Source organism: Achroia grisella, unplaced genomic scaffold (genome assembly GCF_030625045.1).
Source record: "Achroia grisella isolate CSIRO2021 unplaced genomic scaffold, CSIRO_AGI_Agris_v1 utg874, whole genome shotgun sequence".
In the NCBI taxonomy this organism is placed as follows: domain Eukaryota; kingdom Metazoa; phylum Arthropoda; class Insecta; order Lepidoptera; family Pyralidae; genus Achroia; species Achroia grisella.
Window position 1 is genome coordinate 967,014 of NW_026713051.1, and position 21,062 is coordinate 988,075.

General features: G+C 33.6%; 1 protein-coding gene across 1 annotated transcript in view; it reads right to left on the bottom strand.

The window, feature by feature from the left end:
• The window catches only part of LOC131853046 (uncharacterized), a 150,719-nt gene that overhangs the window by 99,826 nt on the left and 29,831 nt on the right, over nucleotides 1-21,062 (bottom strand). Inside the window, exons 4-7 of the mRNA XM_059203839.1 lie at nucleotides 18,963-19,076; nucleotides 15,846-15,958; nucleotides 13,384-13,542; nucleotides 11,847-11,975 (exon numbers count right to left, since the gene is read on the bottom strand). Coding sequence (XP_059059822.1) covers nucleotides 11,847-11,975; nucleotides 13,384-13,542; nucleotides 15,846-15,958; nucleotides 18,963-19,076 — 515 coding nt within the window. The remainder of the gene's footprint in view (nucleotides 1-11,846; nucleotides 11,976-13,383; nucleotides 13,543-15,845; nucleotides 15,959-18,962; nucleotides 19,077-21,062) is intronic.

The following is a 21,062-nucleotide window of genomic DNA, read 5'->3' on the forward strand; positions in this document are numbered from 1 at the left end:
AAAATCCTTTCTTAGCGGATGCCTACGTCATAACATCTACCTGCATGCCAAATTTCAGCCGGACCGTCCAGTGGTTTGGGCTGTGCGTTGATAGATCACTATGTCAGTCAGTTAGTCACCTTTGAGTTATATATATTTAGATATACAATTCTCGTGTCACAGATTTCGTGTAAACTCGTGTATAGTAGGGGTGAGAATAGGTTTATGACTAATTTTTGTACCTCCAAAATGTTATGGGTTGCTCACCCAAAATTTTTTTTTTTACTTTCAGATATAATTTTTCTTCTTTTATTATGTGGCATTAAAAACTACGTGTAGCCTTAAATTTTCACCCTTCCACCACCAAACCCTATATTTCAATAGCAATTTTTATTTATATGGCAAAACAACGTTTGCCGGGACAGTTTTATATATAAAAATTCTCGTGTCACAGTGTTACTTACCGTACTCCTTTTTAATTAAATTATATATACATATTTAGTAGGTCTGAGAATCGGCTACTATCTATTTTTCATACCCCTGAATGATAATGATTGTCCACCCCTAACATTAATTTTTTGGACAATAATCTCTTATTTTTTTATTAACCCTAAATTTTCACCCTTTTATCACCAACCCCTTTTTCTATTCTAGTCTATAGCAAAACAACGTTCGTGGGGTTAGCTAGTCATTTATAAATTTGTGGATTAAAGTTAAAATCTGTAATAGTAGTCTTTAGAGCAGATTACATTTTTGATATCATATACAATATAATAAATATCATATAAAATGAAAGTGTATTATTAATTTAGAGACTAAAACGCAAAATGCCTCAGGACCTTGTCAAATAAGCAGTGCATATATGAAGTAAAGTAGGATGTGTGTAACACATACCGAGCCTGTCACGGCGAGATAACCCAACAAACATACTACTTAATGTTCAGTTGTGACAGATTGTAGTACACAAAAATAAATATAAAAAAAAAATAATAATTTAGAAGCAAAGTCAGAGGTAGCATGCTCACTATTACGATCATTAGTTCCTAAATAACCAAAGAGAAAAAAAGTATTTAAAAATATATTCAAATATATTAATAACTAGCTGCGACTTCGTCCGCGTGGAATTTGACTTTATTTTTCTAAAATGTAAGTTGTCCAAGTTACTCATTACATCAGCAACCTGCTAAAAAAAGTCCCGGCAAAATCGGTCCAACCATTAGAGATCAGCCGGAACAAACAGACAGGCAGACAGACAGACAGACAAAAATTGTAAAGAATAATATTTTAGTGTCTATACCATATTTATATTCATATGCATGTAGCAAAAACAGTTATTTCAATACAACAGACACTCCAATTTTATTTATATGTTAGACAATTATAACCGTAACAAGTTTTACTATCACAATTATTAAAAAAAGAAGGTATAAACATATTAAAAGGAGATATTTTGCACTGCCAACAATTATTCTCTAGACTGGTAGAAAATGCTGCATGGTGTTAAGTCCGCCAAATGTACTATAACTATATATACTACTACTATACATATATAAATAAATAAATATTGTTAATAGAACAAATAGAAGTAAAAAATGTAGGCGTAATTATACAGGAAGAACAATACTTAATTTGACACCGAGGTTAATACATAAAAACTACTCAATAGTACATAGTTCTTACATAATAAGAAATCACATATCCGCATTGTATCATCTTATATATAAAATTCTCGTGTCACAATGTTAGTTATCATACTCCTCTGAAACGGCTTGACCGATTTTTATGAAATTTTATATGCATATTCAGTAGGTCTGAGAATCAGCTATCTATTTTTCATATCTCTAAGTGACAAGGGTTGTCCACTCCTAACATTATTTTATTATTTTTTGGCCAAATTTTTTTTTATTTTGCATTAAATTAAAAAATACATACAACCCTAAATTTTCACCCTTTTATCACCAACTATCATAACACCTTCTAGCACCTTCTATCATCACAACAACAATTTTTTATAGCGTTATTAATTTATGTGGCAAAACAACGTTTTCCGGGACAGCTAGTATTCATATAAAAAAGAACATTATGATTATATTGAAATAGTAAATTATAGATTAGTTACTCAATCTATAATTTACTATTTCAATATAATCATAATGTTCTTACTTATATTAGCCACAAAATCGAAGACACTGTTGATATAGGGAACTTAACACAATCAAATCAAAAATCATCGAATAACTTTTAGTGTAACATTTTTACTATTTTGAATCACTACTGAATATTAACTTCGAAGTTATATTTATGTATATGCCTTCTCCATTGATGTGGGTTCTCTATCTTAAAATTTTGTTAATTTAATAAAATAAAATTAACTACCCACCCGACTTCGCTCGGATGTACATGTATTATACATATATCTAAACCTTCCTCTTGAATCACTCTATCTATTAAAAAAGACCGCTTCAATTCCGTTGCGTAGTTTTAAAGTTTTAAGCATACATAGGGACAGACAGCGACTATACTTTATACTATGTAATGATTATATTGAATAATACTTCAAATTCAAGTACATAAAAGAAACAGTATCAATATATCTACACCAAAATCTTGATGTCCTAGTTTCATCTTTTAAAATACACACACGGCGAAGGCAAGAGGCAATGTCGTCACCTCTACTGTACAAATATTGGAAACAATCTACCATTTCACTATATATTGTACACAATAACTCAGTAAACACAATATGTGACAGTTAAACTGTTGTTCTAACTACTAACTCATCCAGCACGTGCCGTATCATCCGGTCATAAAGTCTTAATAACTCCTGTAGACTAACTACCGTTTAACAATTAAAACATCACAATTACCTGTTGCTGTTGATGATTATGATGATTCTGGGCAACTAGCCTTATACCACTTAACTCTAAGGATCTCGGATCTAGCGACCTGCTTCGGGGTTTCTCTAAGTAAAATACATCGTCGTCTCGTTTCCCTTTCTTCCAGCGAAAGTAATTCGCCATCGCGCCCGATCACAAACACTGTATATACGACATATTTTTATATTTATTTATTCTACGAACGTGTTACGAATAGACATCTTGCGTGCGAGGAGGTTAGATCGCGGAGGCATCTCTCTAAGTACTGAAGGTTATCGTTTATGTCACGAGTTAATCTTATGCAACGCAACGCTACTGGTAGCTGTGTTCTGTTCCGCTACGGAACTGGGAAGTGCCCGGTGAGATACTCGGGCGCCGGCTAAGGTCGTGAGCACAATGACCAACTATCAGTTATCAACACTTATAACTTTCTACAAACATCACTTTAACTATCCACTGTTGATATTGTATCATTACAACAATATTTAGTTTACGATATGATTTCTTTAGCCACATCATTATTACACAAAGTCGCCGTCACTGTCTCTCCCTATGTATGTTTAAATCTTTAAAACTACGCAACTAATTTTGAAGCGGTTTTTTATAATAGATAGAGTGATTCAAGAGGAAGGTTTATATGTATAATACATGTACACCCGTGCAAACTCGGGGCGAGTAGGTAGTTGATTATACGCTATATATTAGCGACCAAATTAAACGTACACGACTCGCAATTATTTCTAAGAGCACTTCATTATATTAACTATGCGAGTTATCGGTAAACATATGATGACGTACGACGACTGTTCAATATGACATTGAAATAAAAATCAGTTACATGGCGATAATATGCGTATATTGATTCCGATTTCAAGGAATCTGTCAGTTTTCAATTCATTTTAATTACTTACATCGATATTAAATACATATTACGGAAAAGGGTAATTTTTCTATTATTTAAGCGTGAATTTTATAGCATATAATAATAATAAAAAAAAAATAATATTAATGTCTCAGGACAATTGACACAGATTGGGTACTAGACAACTGATATAATAATATAATAATCTCAGGACAATTCACACAGAGCCATCTAGACTCAAGTTAAGCTAGCTAGAGCTTGTGTTATGGATACTAGATAACTGATACATATACATAGATATATTTTTTTTGTAAATACATGAATACATGAATATTATACATAGAAAACACACAGACCGATACAAACAATCATACTCATGAATACAAATGTTTGTACCGTGCGAGGAATCGAACCGACGACCATCGGATAGTAAAGCTGTGTGCTAAACCACTAGACCACCGAGGCTGTCAATAATAATAATATATGTTATTCAGATGTGTATGCTATATTACTGTAAAGTTTCTTCAAAACCCGTTCAGTAGTTTTTGCGTGGAAGAGTAACAAACAACAATTAATACTCTTTGTGAGTATTTATGGTTATTTACTCGTTGGAGTTTATAATGTTAATAAGACTTATATTTAAGAGGATATATATTTCTACTGAGCCTGAATAGTACAACTGCTACTTTTGAGTCATAGTAACAACCTATGCACAGTTATTTATTTAGGTGTACATATGTGTATGTATATTCAAGATATTGAATATACGTAATAATAGTACGTCATCTATACATATAAATAAAATTGGAACGTCTGTTTGTTGACTTCGTCTACGTGGAATTTAACTTTATTTTTCTAAAATAAAAGTAGCCTAAGTTTGTCCTTATTACAACAGCTACCTACCAAAAAAAAGTCCCGTTAAAATCGGCCCAGCCATTTCATAGATTACCCGGAACAAACAGACCGACAGACAGACAGATAAAAATTGTAAAAAATTATATTTTGGTGTATGTACCGCATTTAGATTTATATGCATGTAGTAAAAAACGATTATTTCAATATTACAAACAGACACTCCAATTTTATTTATATGTATAGATTGATCAGTCTGTGTCTGTGTGTGGGTGTATGTGTATGAGTGCATCACACTTATGGTAGATGACATTTATCATTATACTTCGCCCAATTTACATGCCCGGGCGCTCCTCAAATCGATCCCCCGTCCAATTCAAACGAGGATCGATATTACGACGGCCTAAGCCAAGGTTCGAACCCCTAGTGGTGCCCTCAGACTAAAGTGGTATCCGTCAGGTAGGAGTTGGCCTTCAGCCGCTCCATAAGTTCTTCCTTGGTTTGGAGTGCCATCTGCACTCGCCCCCTAACGTCCAGTGAAGCTGTAAAGGCCAGCTGCAGCCAACAGCATTAGAGAAGTCCGAAAAAAAAATACTCAGTCTTAGACGACCTCGGTGGTGTAGCAGTTTAGCACACCGCTTTACGTCTGATGGTCGCGAGTGTTTCCTCGAACTGTTTCAAAGTAGTTTCAAATGTAAATTGAAAAGAGTTTTACTGGAAAAACAAATTTTAAGTAATTGAAATTCAAATTCAATTCAAATTCAAAAATCATTTATTCATGTAGGACATTTTAGCCGCTTATGAACGTCAAATTTTTACATTATAATTTTATTTATTTCCCTACCGTCCAGTTCGGTATATAGATCCAATTGAGAAGAACTGGCAAGAAACTCAATTGAATTACTTTTTTTTTTAAAGCCAGTTTATTTACAATGTATATTTATATAGGTGTCTATGTCTAACATTAAATGAAAATTCAGTGCATGAACAACTATTGCCATGCACACTCGTCATTCAAGTAATCGTTTAGTGAGTAATAGGCTTTGCTCAGTAAATATGATGTGACAGATGTTTTGAATTTATTTAAGGGTAATTCCAACATATCCTTTGGTATCTTATTGTAATTGAGAAACTATACATACTAGAGATAGAACTATACATATAGAGAATATTATACATACGGATCATAGTCTAATATGTACGTACGTATGTAATAACTACGTGAGCACCTATGGGCTTCTACTCGTACATATATATTAATACATACTGCGGTGACACGAATTGGATATTCTATTTATCTTTGTATTTTTTTTCCTGTTAATACTGTTTACTGATTTTAGTTTTTATGAACATTGATTATTATAATTCATTATATATATTTATATTTGTGTATCCTAGATCTTATTTAATATATATTTTTTTTGTTATTTTAAATATAATATATATGTATCTGTATATAGTAAAAAACCGCAGTTTTTTTTTTAATGAGTAATGTGGCTGCCTGTATACCAGCGCTGTATAGGTGCACCTCATTGAGGTTGTGTTTATATCAGCAACAGCTGAGGCAGCTCCTATTGCCAACTTTCTATGTTATTATATATTTCTCATTTTGTGTCTTATTGTAAATTGTATTATTTGTGGTATGTTGGCAATAAATCAATTATATATCTATCTAACGGTGCAAATCCATTCATGAGTATGTGTGTATTTTCTATGTATATTATGTATATATTTACAAAAAAACTAAGTAATCAGTACTCTAGTGCCCGTAACACAAGCCATGCTTACCTTGGGACTAGATGGTGTTGTGTGAATTATCCAGGGGTATAATGTTATTGGTATTAAATTTACCTGAGATTGTTATTTATTTATTATTGACGACCTCGGTGGTCTAGTGGTTTAGCATACCGCTTTACGTCCGATGGCCGCGGGTTCGATTCCTCGCACGGCACAAACATTTGTATTCATGAGTATGATTGTTTGTATCGGTCTCGGTTTTTTCTATGTATGATATGTATGTATTTACGAAAAAAAATATATATCTATGTATTTGTATCATCAGTCTAGTAAGCTTTAGCTAGCTTAACTTGGGACTAGATGGCGCTGTGTGAATTGTCCTGAGATTATTATTATTATTATTTATTTGCAAAAAAACTAAGTATTAAGTATTTATATCAGTTATCAAGTACCCATAACACAAGCTCTGCTTACCGTAGGCCGTGTGTTAATTGTCCAGGGTTATTTATTTTATTTATTTATAAGAAACGGGTATAGATTTACAAAAACATTTGCTCTCGGGATATTACTGTACATTCCGGAGACGTTATTATGAATTATTCTTTCACCCGAGGCGCATTTTTGTTACTCATAATTAGGATTATGTATTTTCCTCATCTTTTGTTTTCAGTTATAATATAAATATGTATAATAATGACTTTGTTATTATTTTTTGTACAATCATTTTTATACGTTGAAATAGAAGTAATCTTTATTGAAATAAACTTAATATAAGCACTTTTGAATAGTCAATTTTTTTATTCTACCGCTTATTCGGAATGCAGATTCATCACAAGAAGAATAAGCAAGAAACTTGTGTGTTGCTCTTTTAAACAAATATTGTGCTCTAGATACATGTTCGATATACGAACATTTGTTTTAATCAGTATGATTATTTCTATTAAGAAGCTGTTATACAGTTTAATTTCATGTGTCTTTTAAACAAATATTTTACATTTGCATCAGTTGTTTAGTACTCATAATAAAAGCCGAAATCAGAGTGCTGTTACTTGTAGTTTTACGTATTGTTACTATTATTTTTGAAACATGCTTTGAATAATGACTCTAATATTTTCTTTATTCTATTATACATATAAACCTTTCAGAGTTTCTTTTGGGGACACCGGGACTCGTAATTATGAAAAGGGACAGTCCACCCATTTCAGAGACTAGCCGGAACAAACAGACAGACGGACAAAAATTGTAAGAAATGATATTTTGGTGTATGTACCGTATTTATATTCATAAGCATGTACTATTGAAAACCATCTATTAAAAAATCCGCTTCAAAATCCGTTGCGTAGTTTTAAAGATTTAAGCATACATATGGACAGACAGCAATAGGGACTTTGTTTTATACCTGTGATGATAGTGATTATAATGTAATACCGTGTCTTGTTTACGTGCCCTAGTTTTATCTAACTATCTATCTACTTTTATTATTATGGCAACCCGGAGAACGAGAAAATCAAGGACTCCCAGATATTAAGTATCAAGGGTAACGCTCGCAATTGTCTTAGAAACATAATAATAATAATAAACTCTTTATTGTGGACATAGATAAAATACAATAAAAAAAAAAAATAGAAAATCTTCACGATTTTCTATTTATTGTTTTTCAAAAGGCGGTCTTATCGCTATAAGCAATTTGTTACAGACAACCTGCAAGATAGGACTAACATACACAGAACAGGTAGATGGCACTCACAAGACAGTATAATTATCTAACGAATTAATAGACATACATATATATAAATGAACTAGCTGACCCGGCGAACTTCGTATCGCCTAACTGTCTATTCGTTATTTTTTTAGTTTATTTAATACTTATTCTGCTATTTGGGCCGTCGGGTCAGCTAGTAAGATAAAAGAAAGTTAATAAGTCAATAATTACATTATGTTTATATTGTTTTTTTACATTGCACTGAATAAAATATTTTTCTTTCTTTCTAATAATGAAAATTATAAAACAACAAAAATTATATTAATAGTCAATAAAAAAATACAATTTAACTTTCTTTTTATTATGATATCGATTTATTATGTTTATTTTTATTTTTACTTATTCGAAATTAAGTTTAAATTTATTTTTATTGTAGTACTTTATGATACGTGACTAAGGGCAACTTCATCAATAGTAGGTGCATTAAAATGTCCTGCTAGTTGCCCCACAAGAGTTTTATCAGCTCTAATAACAATTGTGATTATCATAATTATTATTAAATAAATATACATACATATATACAACATGTTGGAAGATTTCAGAGTTAAATAGGAAAAAATGAGCTATAGATCTTAGACGATTTTTAAATATTGCATGAGATTGAGCGGATCAAATGGACATACTGACATAACATTAACTAAACACATATACAGTGTTTCATTATCATCTACTTCTGCCTTATCCCATTTATTTGTGGTCGGCGTTATGTTTTTCTCTTCTAAATTAACTGTATATGTGTTTCATTATCATCTACTTCTGCCTTATCCCATTTATTTGTGGTCGGCGTTATGTTTTTTCTCTTCTAAATTGGGGAGCGATTTAGTTCTGCCGCTTATGCGGTAAGAAGAATTAGACAATTAACAGATGTGGCAACGGCTAAACTTGTCTACTTTAGCAATTTCCATAGCATTATGTCATATGTTATTTTGTTATGGGGCAAAGCAGCGGATATAAATACAATATTTATTTTACAAACGAGGGCCATTCGCTGCATGCTGTATGGGTTCCAGGGAGTCTTTACGAGAGTGCTTTAAAGAATCCTCACCGTTGCTTCTCAATACATTTATGAAAATATCACGTATGCCAGGAAGAATATAGACAGTTTCAAAAGAGTTAGTGATTGCACTAATAAAAGCTTACGTAACAATAACAAACTGATTTTACCTAAATGTCGTTTGGCTAAAGTTAGTAATTCGTTTTATGGGAATTGCGTAAGGTTTTACAACAAAATACCAGAGTCTGTTATAAATCTGCCAGAAAAAAGATTTACATGTCATATAAAACAGTTCCTTTGCAAAAAAGCTTACTATAAAATTGAATAATTATAATGTTTTTATAGAAAAACTTAAAATCCATAGCACTGACAATATAATCTGATTACACTAATAATGAGTGCGTAGCGATTTCTATGTTGATTATCGCATGTTTCTTACTTGTTATACTGTAATTATTTATATAAAAAAACATCTATTAAAAAGAGCAATACACAAGTTTCTTGCTCATTCTTCTTGAGATGAATCTTTATTCCGAATGAGTGGTAGAATCAAAATATGACTATTCAAAAGTGCTTGTATTGAGTTTATTTGAATAAAGATTATTTCTATTTCTATTTCTTCGTTTATCCCTGTTCGTAGCCATCTCGGTATTTCCTTCCTTTCTTACCGTATAATTTTTCACACAGTCCATCCATCTCTTTTTGGCCTCTGCCCTTATAACCATCCACATTCATATGTAACACCTTCCTTAAAAATATACACAGTACCTATACAATCGTTACTAATATTATAAATGCAAAAGTACTCTGTCTGTTTGCTTTCACGCCAAATCAACTGAACCATTATAAATGAAATTTGGTACACAGATAGTCAAAACCTTGAGAAAGGACATAAGCTACTTTTCCTTCGAGAAAAAAAAGGGTTGAATGGGGAGATGTCAGTTTGTATGGAAGTATCGTCATATTAAAAGCTAGATGCGTGAAATATATAGTTTAGACTGTTGATTAAATATAAATAAACGAGACTAATTGTTAAACCTCGACCAGATAGAGTCTAATCACTCCTCTCCATCCTAAGGTTACCTGGAAAAAATCGCTATTTAGCGATAATATATATATATTCTAAATACATACATATTATACATAGAAAACACCCAGACCGATACAAACAATCATACTCATAAATATAAGTGTTTGTGCCGTGCGAGGAATCGAACCCGCGATCATCGGACGTAAAGCGGTGTGCTAGATCGCTAGACCACCGAGGTCATCAAGTTTCTTTAATGTTCATTCACTATGACAATCCATATTAGTGGCGACACTTGATGTACATATTAATTTATGTAATTATTATATCTTGGAGGAACAATAAAGTGTTTTATAATATTGTATATGTTCGACGCTCTCGGTGCTGTAGCGGTTTAGCACACTACTTTACTTCAGATGGTCGCGGGTTCGATTCCCCGCACGGCACAAACATTTATTATCATGAGTATGATTGTTTGTATCGGTCTGGGTGTTTTCTATATATATTATTATGTAGGCATTTCCAAAAAAAAAGTATCTAAGTATTTATATAAGTTGTCTAGTACCCAAAACACAAGCTCTGCTTACCATGGGACTAGATGGAGCTGTGATAGTTGTCTAGAGTTATTTATTTATTTATTATATGTGCTTTTTTATTATGTATTTTGTTCAAAATCTACCCTGTACCATCGTAAGCACAGATTATTATATTAGAGTCCGTTAGTTTGTGTTCCCGCGTCTTTCCTTCCCCTCCCTTACCTAGTACTGAACTGACCGTACCGCGGCCTTGACGCGCGCGCGCATTGTGTTGTGAATTAAAATAAATTACAACTGTGTTAAACCTACTGTGAATCCTACTGTGAAACCTACTGTGAAACTGGAATGCTAGCGAAGATATCTTCGAGACCCTGAAGCCCAAGAAATCCGCAGAACCATACAGGTACGTGACAGACGTTTTTCCCTATATATATACATAGTACTTTCCCTAACATATTTAGAGTATTTAGATATACACAATTCGCGACACATATAATTTCACCTCATTACATTTCTTTAAACAATAAAATCAGTAGTGTGGGAGTAGCATTCAATCCATGCGATTTTATTTAACAAAACTGATCAGTGCACCAGTCTTCAACCGTATTACCGTCTTGTCACAGATCTGTGCCCGTAAAACCGTAACATTTTTTAACTAATTTCATCCTTATTTAAAAGAAAATAAGATTGAAACGCGTTTTAAAAAATACAATTGGCGCGAGCATACCGCCCCTTTATTTTCGATCGCTGCGACACACGACTGACATTCGAAATGATAAATCGTATCTAAAACTCAGCTGCCTCAAAAGTCCTTAAAATTATTGTTGCATAAAATTACAATTTGCGGTATCTAGTGTAGAGATGAAACGGATATCCGGTATCCTTATCCGGCGGCCTTAATACTATCCGGCCGAATACCGGATAACTACTATTAAAAAATAAAATATATAAAAAATCTAGGTAATTTTGTTTTATTTTAAGTAATTATTTGCTTTATTTAGTTAGTCTTAGTATTACATAAGGTATAAATTTAGTTTTAGTTTTAATATTATAATCACTCAATAGTAAATTACTATTATAGAAAGAAAATGAATTTATTAGTTAGATAAGTTCCGCCAGACATCCGGCTATTCGGTCACATGGTTGGCCGAGTATCTGGCCAAACTGCTATCCGTTTCATCTCTAATCTGGTGGCATGGAACTGAAATCAAAAGTACTGACCTTTCTCCTTTCGGCGGCGTCTGTTCCTGAGCTTTGACCGGGAATAGAAGCTCGTCCACGGAAGATGTCCATCACTTTTGCCATCGCGCTGGGACGACGAGAGGCCGGTACCATTACAGTATGGTAGTACTGGTGGAGAAAAATATTCTTCAGTCATTATCTGCTTCTTCCTTATACTATTTGAGGACGGCGTAATATGTTTTTCTCTTCTATTCATCCCGGTCTGTCATCTCGATATATACTCCCTTTCCTTACTTCCCTCAAGAGATGGATGGACTGTGTGAAAGATAATATGGTAAATCATCTTTCACACAGTCCACCCATATCTTTTTCGGTCTTCTTGTACCTTATAACTAAAATATTGTTTAGAGTTTCAGCGCTATAGTTATATGATTTACCACAAAACCCAGGCCAGGCCCATGTTTGTTACCACCTACATACATACGGCTACACAGATTGTTTTTACCGTGCGTGAAATCGAACCCGCGAATATCGGAAAGAAGGCGATGTGTTAAACCGCTAGACCACCGAGGTCAGCTAGTCAAGAGATTTACTTTGCATTACATTACACATAAAATAGAAATAACTAACAAAATGGTTACATAACGTGTCTCAATTAGGCTTCGCCCCTATCCGATATTATCCGAAACTTTTATTTCGGATTCGGTTACGATTACAGATATTGTTTTATATCGGATATCCGATAATTTCGGTTACGGTTAAGGAGCTCCCTAGCATCTCTGGTGTTTTCTATATATAATATGTATGTATGTATTTACAAAAAATATCTATATATTCATATCAGTTGTCTAATACCCATAACACAAGCTAGGTAGCTTAACTGGTGGAGAATAAATATTATTCAGAATCATCATCTGCTTCTTCCTTATCCCATTTATTTGTGGTCGTCGTAATATGTTTTTCTCTTCATTCATCTCTGTTTGCAGTCATCGCGTTATTTACTTTCTTTCTTACCATATCATCTTTCCCACAGTCCATCCATCTCTGATTCGGCCTTCCTCTGCCTTTATAAATAAACTAGATGGTGCCGTGACAATTCAAATTAAAATATCTTTATCCATGTAAGTCAATTGACCTACATGGATAAAGATATTTTGAATGACTGACGGTAAATTTGACATATCATAAGAGTCTGTAATTACAGACTCTTATGATATGTCAAATTTACCGTCAGTTCGGAATTATTTCGAGATACTGACAAAAAACTCAGCTTGTATTCCTTTCAAATAAATGTTGTACATGTTTACAATACTATACATTCATTTTTAAATTAAAATTTTGAGAGAATAAAGTGACCACTAGCATATGCCATTGCAAAAGCAAATAGTCTAATCAGTATTCGTAACCCGAATAGACCAGTCCTCACAAGCAGCACCCGTTCGCGAGTATGACGAATGAGCCAGCCATCATTGCACTCAACCCTGTTAGATTGTCTGAGAATATATTGAATTGTCGAAAATAGTAAAAATCTCTAGGCCGGTGAGGTATTTAATGAATACAATGGTATTTAGTTCACCTTGGTATCACTACTGGGGTGAGGATGAGCAGACCCGTCCTTTGACTTCACTGACGCAGTACCAGAACTCGAGGCAGTCTCGTTTTTAGATGAATCCGCCTTCGACGAATCGCCTGACTTGCTCGAATCTTTACCACTCGAACCCGATTTCGTCATACTCTGAAAGAATAGAATAGAATAGAATAGAATAGAAAATACTTCATTCAAATAAACCTACATTGAAGCACTTTTGAATAGTTATCACATTTTTTTTTCAATCTACCGCTCTTTATGTAATGTTTGTGATCACAAGGAGATAGAATAGAAAATCATTCATTCAAATAAACTTACATTGAAGTACTTTTGAATAGTTATCATTTTTCAATCTACCGCTCTTTACGTAAGCTTTGTGATCACAAGGAGAACGAACAAGAAACTTAGGTCATAGACAAACGCGTAAAACAGCTACGTATATATAACTAGCTGTCCCGGCAAACGTTGTTTTGCCATATAAATTAATAACGCTATAAAAAAATAGGGGTTGACGATAGAAGGATGAAAATTTAGGAATGTATGTATTTTTGTATGTTGTATCACAAAATAATGGAAACTAAAAAATTTGTCTAAAAAATAAAATAAAAAATTTGGGATGGACTACCCCTAACATTTAGGGGGATGAAAAATAGATGTTGGCCGATTCTCAGACCTACTCAATACGCTCACAAAATTTCATGAGAATCGGTTAAGCCGTTTCGGAGGAGTGTGGGAACGAAAACTGTGACACGAGAATTTTATATATAAGATTATGAAGAGTTGGTGCATAACACTTTTAGGAGTATCCAAATATCTGTTGAAGCGAAAAGATGCTGGAATTCTCTGAATTTCCTGATGCTTAAGAGTTAGTTAATTTAAATGTTTTATAACATTGTTGTACAGTATTGGATGAAAAAATTATTGCTTTTAAAAGTTCTCTAGGCGTTTTGCTACAATATCTCGGAGAAAAGTGTAGTTACCTTCGAGTTAACGTAGAACCAATAATTTCTAACAGTACGTTGTAGGTATACATTGATTTGTACAGTTGTAGTCACGACTTAAATAATTAAGCCAATTTCGATTGTGCTTTCCACAAAACGTAGATATCGTGCATAATATTTTCGCGTTTCGTGACCCAGTTAATGATAGAATAGAATAGAAAATCATTTATTCAAATAAACTTACATTGAAGCACTTTTGAATAGTCATCACATTTTTTTTCAATCTACCACTCATTCGGAATGGTGTCTCATAACAAGAAGAACGAGCATTCTTGCTCGTTCTTCTTGTCTACACTTGCGTGTAGCTTCTTTAAATAATTTTATTATTACTTTACATTTTTAAGTTTAAGTGTGCGAATACAAACTACCAATTAACACTAATTCCATTAAATACTCAAATAGAGAAAATATTAAAAAAACAGCCAACTGGTTGTAAGCAGTTTTGCCATATAAATTAAAATCGCTATTACAAAATAAGGGATTATGCTAGAAGGGTGAAATTTTAGGGTTGTATGTATTTTTCAATCCTAAATAATAATAAAATCAAAATAAAATATTATGTCGAAAAATTTAAAAAATACATATTTAGGGGTGGATATCCCTTACCACTTAGGGGTAAGAAAAATAGATAGTAGCCAATTCTCAGACCAACTGAATATACATATAAAACTTCATAAAAATCGGTCAAGCCGTTTCAGAGGTGTATGGTAACTAACATTGTGACACGAGAATTTTATATATAAAATATATTAAGATGATGTATATATAAGCTACATTACTGTAAAGTTTCTTAGAAATTCGTTCCATAGATTTTGCGTGAAAGATTAACAAACATATTATAGCCTATTTTAACAGCAGTCTAGCGGTAAAGGACACCTCTTTTCATCCGATGGTCGCGGGTTCGATTCCTCGTACGGCACAAAAATAATCATACTCATGAATACTAAACCGCGACCATCGGGAGTACGGCGGTGTGCTATACCGCTAGACCACCGACGCCGTCATATAATATTTAGATTGAAGCAAATTGATTATTTTCTATATTACACCTTTCAATAGATCCTAAAGAAATTCATTTCATTTCATTACTCCGAACAATCAGTGATAGAACTAGTATCAAATATATCTTATATTTGATACTAGCTATACCGGCTACTTCGTCTGCGTGGAATTTTATTTTATTTTTCTAAAATAAAAAAAAAATCAGTAGCCTAAGTCACTCCATATACATCAGCTACCTGCCATTAAAAGTCCCGTCAAAATCGGTTCAGCCATTTCAGAGATTAGCCGGAACAAACAAACACACAGACAGACAGACAAAAATTGTAAAAAATGTTATTTTGGTGTATGTACCGTATTTACATTCATATGCATGTAGTAAAAAACGGTTATTTCAATATTCCAAACAGATACTACAATTTTATTTATACGTATAGATGGATCATTCACCTGAACAGCGGCTCTGACTTGCTTCATGATGGACGGCTGTTTCTTTGAATCGCCGCGGGATCGAGACTTGAACAAGTCGAAGAGCGCGGGTCTACGGCTCACCCCAGATGTACCTAGAAATTTACAAAATCAACGCGTTTAATTACAAACATATGTATTTATTTATGATTGAGCTGGTATGGGCATGTTATGCGGAGGAATGAGGACCATGTCTTATGGAAAGTGTATAATATGAATGTGGATGGATGTAAAGGGAGGGGACGCCCTAAGAAAAGATGGATGGATTGTGTGAAAGATGATATGAATAAAAGAAGAGTATGTTTAGATATGACGACTGATAGAGATCAGTGGAGGAGAGTGACATACTGCGCCGACCCCAAGTAATGGGATAAAGGCAAGGCAATGATGATGTATTTATTTAAAGCACAATCTATATAGGTCGCAGTGCTACAGGTCCAAGCACCAGACAATAGCCCAAACATCCTAATAAAAAAATGTACTTTTAAATAAAAAATATTATCACAATCTTACTAACAAACAGACGTTCTGTCTTAGTGATTAGACGAGCTGTAAGACGTGCCAAATTCAAAATGAATTCTTTTCTTAAATTTTAGTTCCCTAAAATTCGAGAGTTTTATCATATTACTAGAGGGTATATTATTGCGTGTGAGCGCTGGCCTCAAGAGGGCCGCAAGGCATTGTCGTTGATTCTTTTTTTTATGTCAAAGATTTGGTTGGCAAAAAAAACATGTCTGTTTTAATGCGAAACCTTTTACGTGACTTTCTATCATAAGAGTCAATAGATGAAATGTAATCTAATACACATTTCTGTATACCATTTTAAACTGTGGCTTTAATTTCTATAGTAATGGTCACAATACAAAACCTAACCTACCTTTCTGTATACTATATTAGTCTGGGGTCAAAGTGTTTAATGTAGAGATCATAATACATAACCTAACTTAAACCACCTTTTTGTTTAGTATAATATATTATTCTGAGGCCATAATTTTTACTATAAGAGTCATCATCATTGCCTTGCCTTTATCCCATTATTTGTGGTCGGCACAGTATGTCATTCTCTTCCACTGCTCTCTATCGGTCGTCATATCTAAACATACTCTTCTTTTATTCATATCATCTTTCACACAATCCATCCATCTTTTCTTAGGGTGTCCCCTCCCTTTACATAAGAGTTTTACTGTAAGAGTCGCAATACAAAAACTAACCTAACCTACCTTTCTGTAAACCATTTCCACCTGGGGCTTCCATTTTTATTGCAATGGTGACGATACAAAATCTCGCATTACCTACCTTTCTGTATACTATATTAATATTAGATCAAGTTATTGAGAGACAGAAAGGAAATAAGTATAATTTTATACAAAAAGATACATAATATCAAATAAATAGAAGTAATGTGAGTGGTAGATAAAAAACAAATTGTTATGACTATTCAAAAGTGCTTAAATTAAGTTTATTTGAATAAATGATTTTCTATTCTATTCTATTCTAAAATGATCGAGCTACCAGTATCATAAAATAATTACTTCCAGTTAAGAGTTAATGAACTACATTGTTGCTAGTTGTATTCAAATATATATGTATGTATGTATGTATGTAATCCTTATCAATATTATAAATAGATAGAGAAAATAACTCTGTCTGTCTGTCTGTTGCACTTTCACAGCGAAACTTTCTTAAGGGTCTTCAAAACGGTTTCTTAAGGGTCGGCAACGCGCAAGTGATACCCCTGGTGTTTCAGGCGTTCATAGGCTACGGTAACCGTTTACCATCAGATGGGCCGTATGCTTGATTGCCACCATTGTAGTATAAAAAATAAAACTACTAAAACTATTTAAACGAAATTTGGTACACATATATGTAGTCTCGAGTCCTCGACCCTTAGAAAGGACATAGTAGGATAGTTTTAATGAGAAAAAAGAGTTGAATATCATATTCCCATATGAACAGTTATATGGATGTATCGTCATATTTGAAGCTTGAAACTTATTTAGTCTGTGGATATAAATACATGGATACTTTTTTTTGTAAATAAATACAATCATACTCATGAATACAAATGTTTGTACCGTACGAGGAATCGAACCCACGACCATCGGATTGTAAAGCAGTGTGCTAAACCAATAGACCACCGAGGTTATCACACCGACGACACAAATATTTATAAATATGGTATTCAATGTTTTCAAAATATCTACCTTAAGGGGGCGAAACAATATAGGGTATGAAAGCTTGTAAGGAAATACGTCACTTAACCTAGCACAATGAAACATTTATTTCTGTATTGTTTAAGATAGATTACTATATATTTCATGTGACTATTCCAAGCGGACAAAGGGGGCACTACTAGTTATTTTCATAAGTATATCTGCAATGGTAAACAAACAGACGACCCACCAGATAGAAAGTGGCAACCATCGCCAGTATGGAGCCATGTACCAGTATGGAGACATCTTGTACACTACAAGTGGAGATATTGCGATTTCTGATAATTTGTGAGAAAAAAAATGTCAACCCACTCCAACTGTGGGAATAGGAATTATTAGTAATGAGGACTGATGATCTTATTGGGCCTGGGAAACAGCAAGTAGTGAAGGTGAGTGTTAATGCACACTAAAAGAGCCTGTTAAACCTACACCCGTGTCACAAGTCATGGGCGCTACTTGGGGTTTCTCTTCCGGTAGCCGGCTTCAAAGCCTAAGTCGTCATTCTAATTAGTGAATCTTACAGTACTCATTAGCGATAATTAATATGTTTTTTTGGGGAAGGGCATTATTAATAATGTGGACTGAATGCAATGTACCTTGTCAGGGTGACCTCCACGCGGTTCTCTTGAAACCATCGTAATAAATTCTTGGTGAATTTGTCAGCATGGGCTGTCTGACCTGACCTTATGCCACTATCATCCTCGGTCGTACCGTATCGCTAGCGCAGGCGGGTGCACCATTCCATTATTATACATAAAAAATCCACCAGTAACTGGTGTCGTCTATAGACAGATGTATTCTAGTTCACATACAGACAGATGTATTCTAGTTCACATACAGACAGATGTATTCTAGTTCCACATAACCTATTTAAATATGAGCTTACCGTGTATGGTCTGCTGATACATGGGATGTGTCTGCCCCTCGTCTGCAGAGCTCCGCCTCTTCCTCTCGCCAACCGACTGCGTGCTGCGAGTTATCGCAACATCCAAACGTTGTTCTGGAATTGGGAGCAATCCTTCATTAACACTGTTTCTGTTACTACGAATACATTTCATAGTCAAGGATCTTTAATGACAATTATGTAGAAACAACTATGGCTGATCCGTAGAAATGTATATTAATCAGATGACCAATAAATTTAGTGTTGTCGTATCAAAGTTTTGATTAATCAGTTTATATGTAACAAATATATTAACGCAGCCAGTCTGTACACATATTTGCAGGTCTATACTAAGTAATCGACTGATGCATTACGCGCCGTATATATATATGAACTTAAATAGGTAAATTGTTAGTTATATCTTTAAACGACTCTGCCCTTTGACAAAATACATAATATACTATAACATAATACATAAACTATATTAATATGATAATATAAAAACAAATTATACATTAAAAGAGATTACACAACAATAAATTGGAGTCAAAATATTAGATGCCGCTAGTTTCTCTTGTATAAATTCATCATATTAATAATTTATTAGGATTTGGATGGTATACAAAATATCATTCAAACTAACACACAACTAAACATTTCTGCAAACTATAATTTTCTTTTCATTCAATTCAATTTCAAGTATATCTTTTAGTCACTAACGCAAAAGTTTCTGGCAATAACATTTTTTCCCATATCACCCAATTCTCTCGTAAAACTCTACTTTACGTCCTCATTGCAAAACGTTATTTAATATTACTATGACATTCTAAATTCAATACAGAATTATCGAAAATGGGTACATACCTAATTTTGATGGGTTGTATTTGCTTAATTGCAAATTCTTTGCAACAACAACAGTATTATAGTTATTACGGCAATCAACTGACACAGTTAAATATTAACATAATCATAAAATTATACAACACTGTAACGAATAAATATTATCACATACCTAGTGCAAGTAATAATTAACGCATGATAATTTAATATTATTGCATTGAATGACAAGACACTGTCTACTGAGAGTATACAATTGATAACAGCAGCTTCAATAAATAGGTGTATATTATTAAATGAAAGGGTTAAATTATTGTTTAAGCCCCACTATACATATAAATAGCTGGCCGTTAATAAATACTAATTAGTAAGCTAACATAAATAGAATAAAAAAAAAAGTATACTTTCGAGTCCGCCTGTTTTTTTTTTTATAAAACAGACGTGCGTTCTTGGAATTCTTGTTGTGAAGCACAGTATCAGTGAACCTTATTGCTCCAGTGTTCGCACCTATTTGATGATTGATTTAAGATTTAACGAAGCTTGAATTTGTGTTTTGGCATATCAACAGTTCGCCGGATTAATATTGCATTTCGTGCTGCCCTTTCGTAGAAATGCAATTAGCATTGTAACATGAACATGTAGGCAGACCAAACTCTATAACAGTTGGCTTGATTCGCATTATTATTCCGTAAATATCTTGTTACAGCTAATAGCCAAATCCATCACCGATCATTGTACTGGTCATATTGTAAACTATAACTTTTACCCGCTACTTTCTTCGCAGGCATATCATTGATCAGGATAATAACTAGTGTATTTCCTTTTCTATTACGTTTGTTAAGAAAAGGCAAAATTACTGTATAGTGTAAGAAAAAAGAATCATATATGCTTGTAGTTAATTTTTTTTTTTTGGATGATAATGGAATGGTGGCCCCGCCTGCGCTAGCGGGTTACGCTGGCGGGCACCAGTGGAGGATAAGATGAACATGAGGTCAGGTCAGTTAGCCCATCGTGACAAATTCACCATGAATTTATCACGATGGTTTCCAGGGGGAACCGCGTGGAGGTCAACCTGACATGGTATATTGCTAGCAATAAGATCAGCAGTCCACATTACTAACAATCTTCTTCCTCGAAATATACTTGTATTATAAAGATTATGTCACGAGATGACACCGAATAAGGATGTTTGAACTTTGACACAATAATAATAATCTCAGGACAATTCACACAGCGCCATCTAGTCCCAAGTTAAGCTAGCTAAAG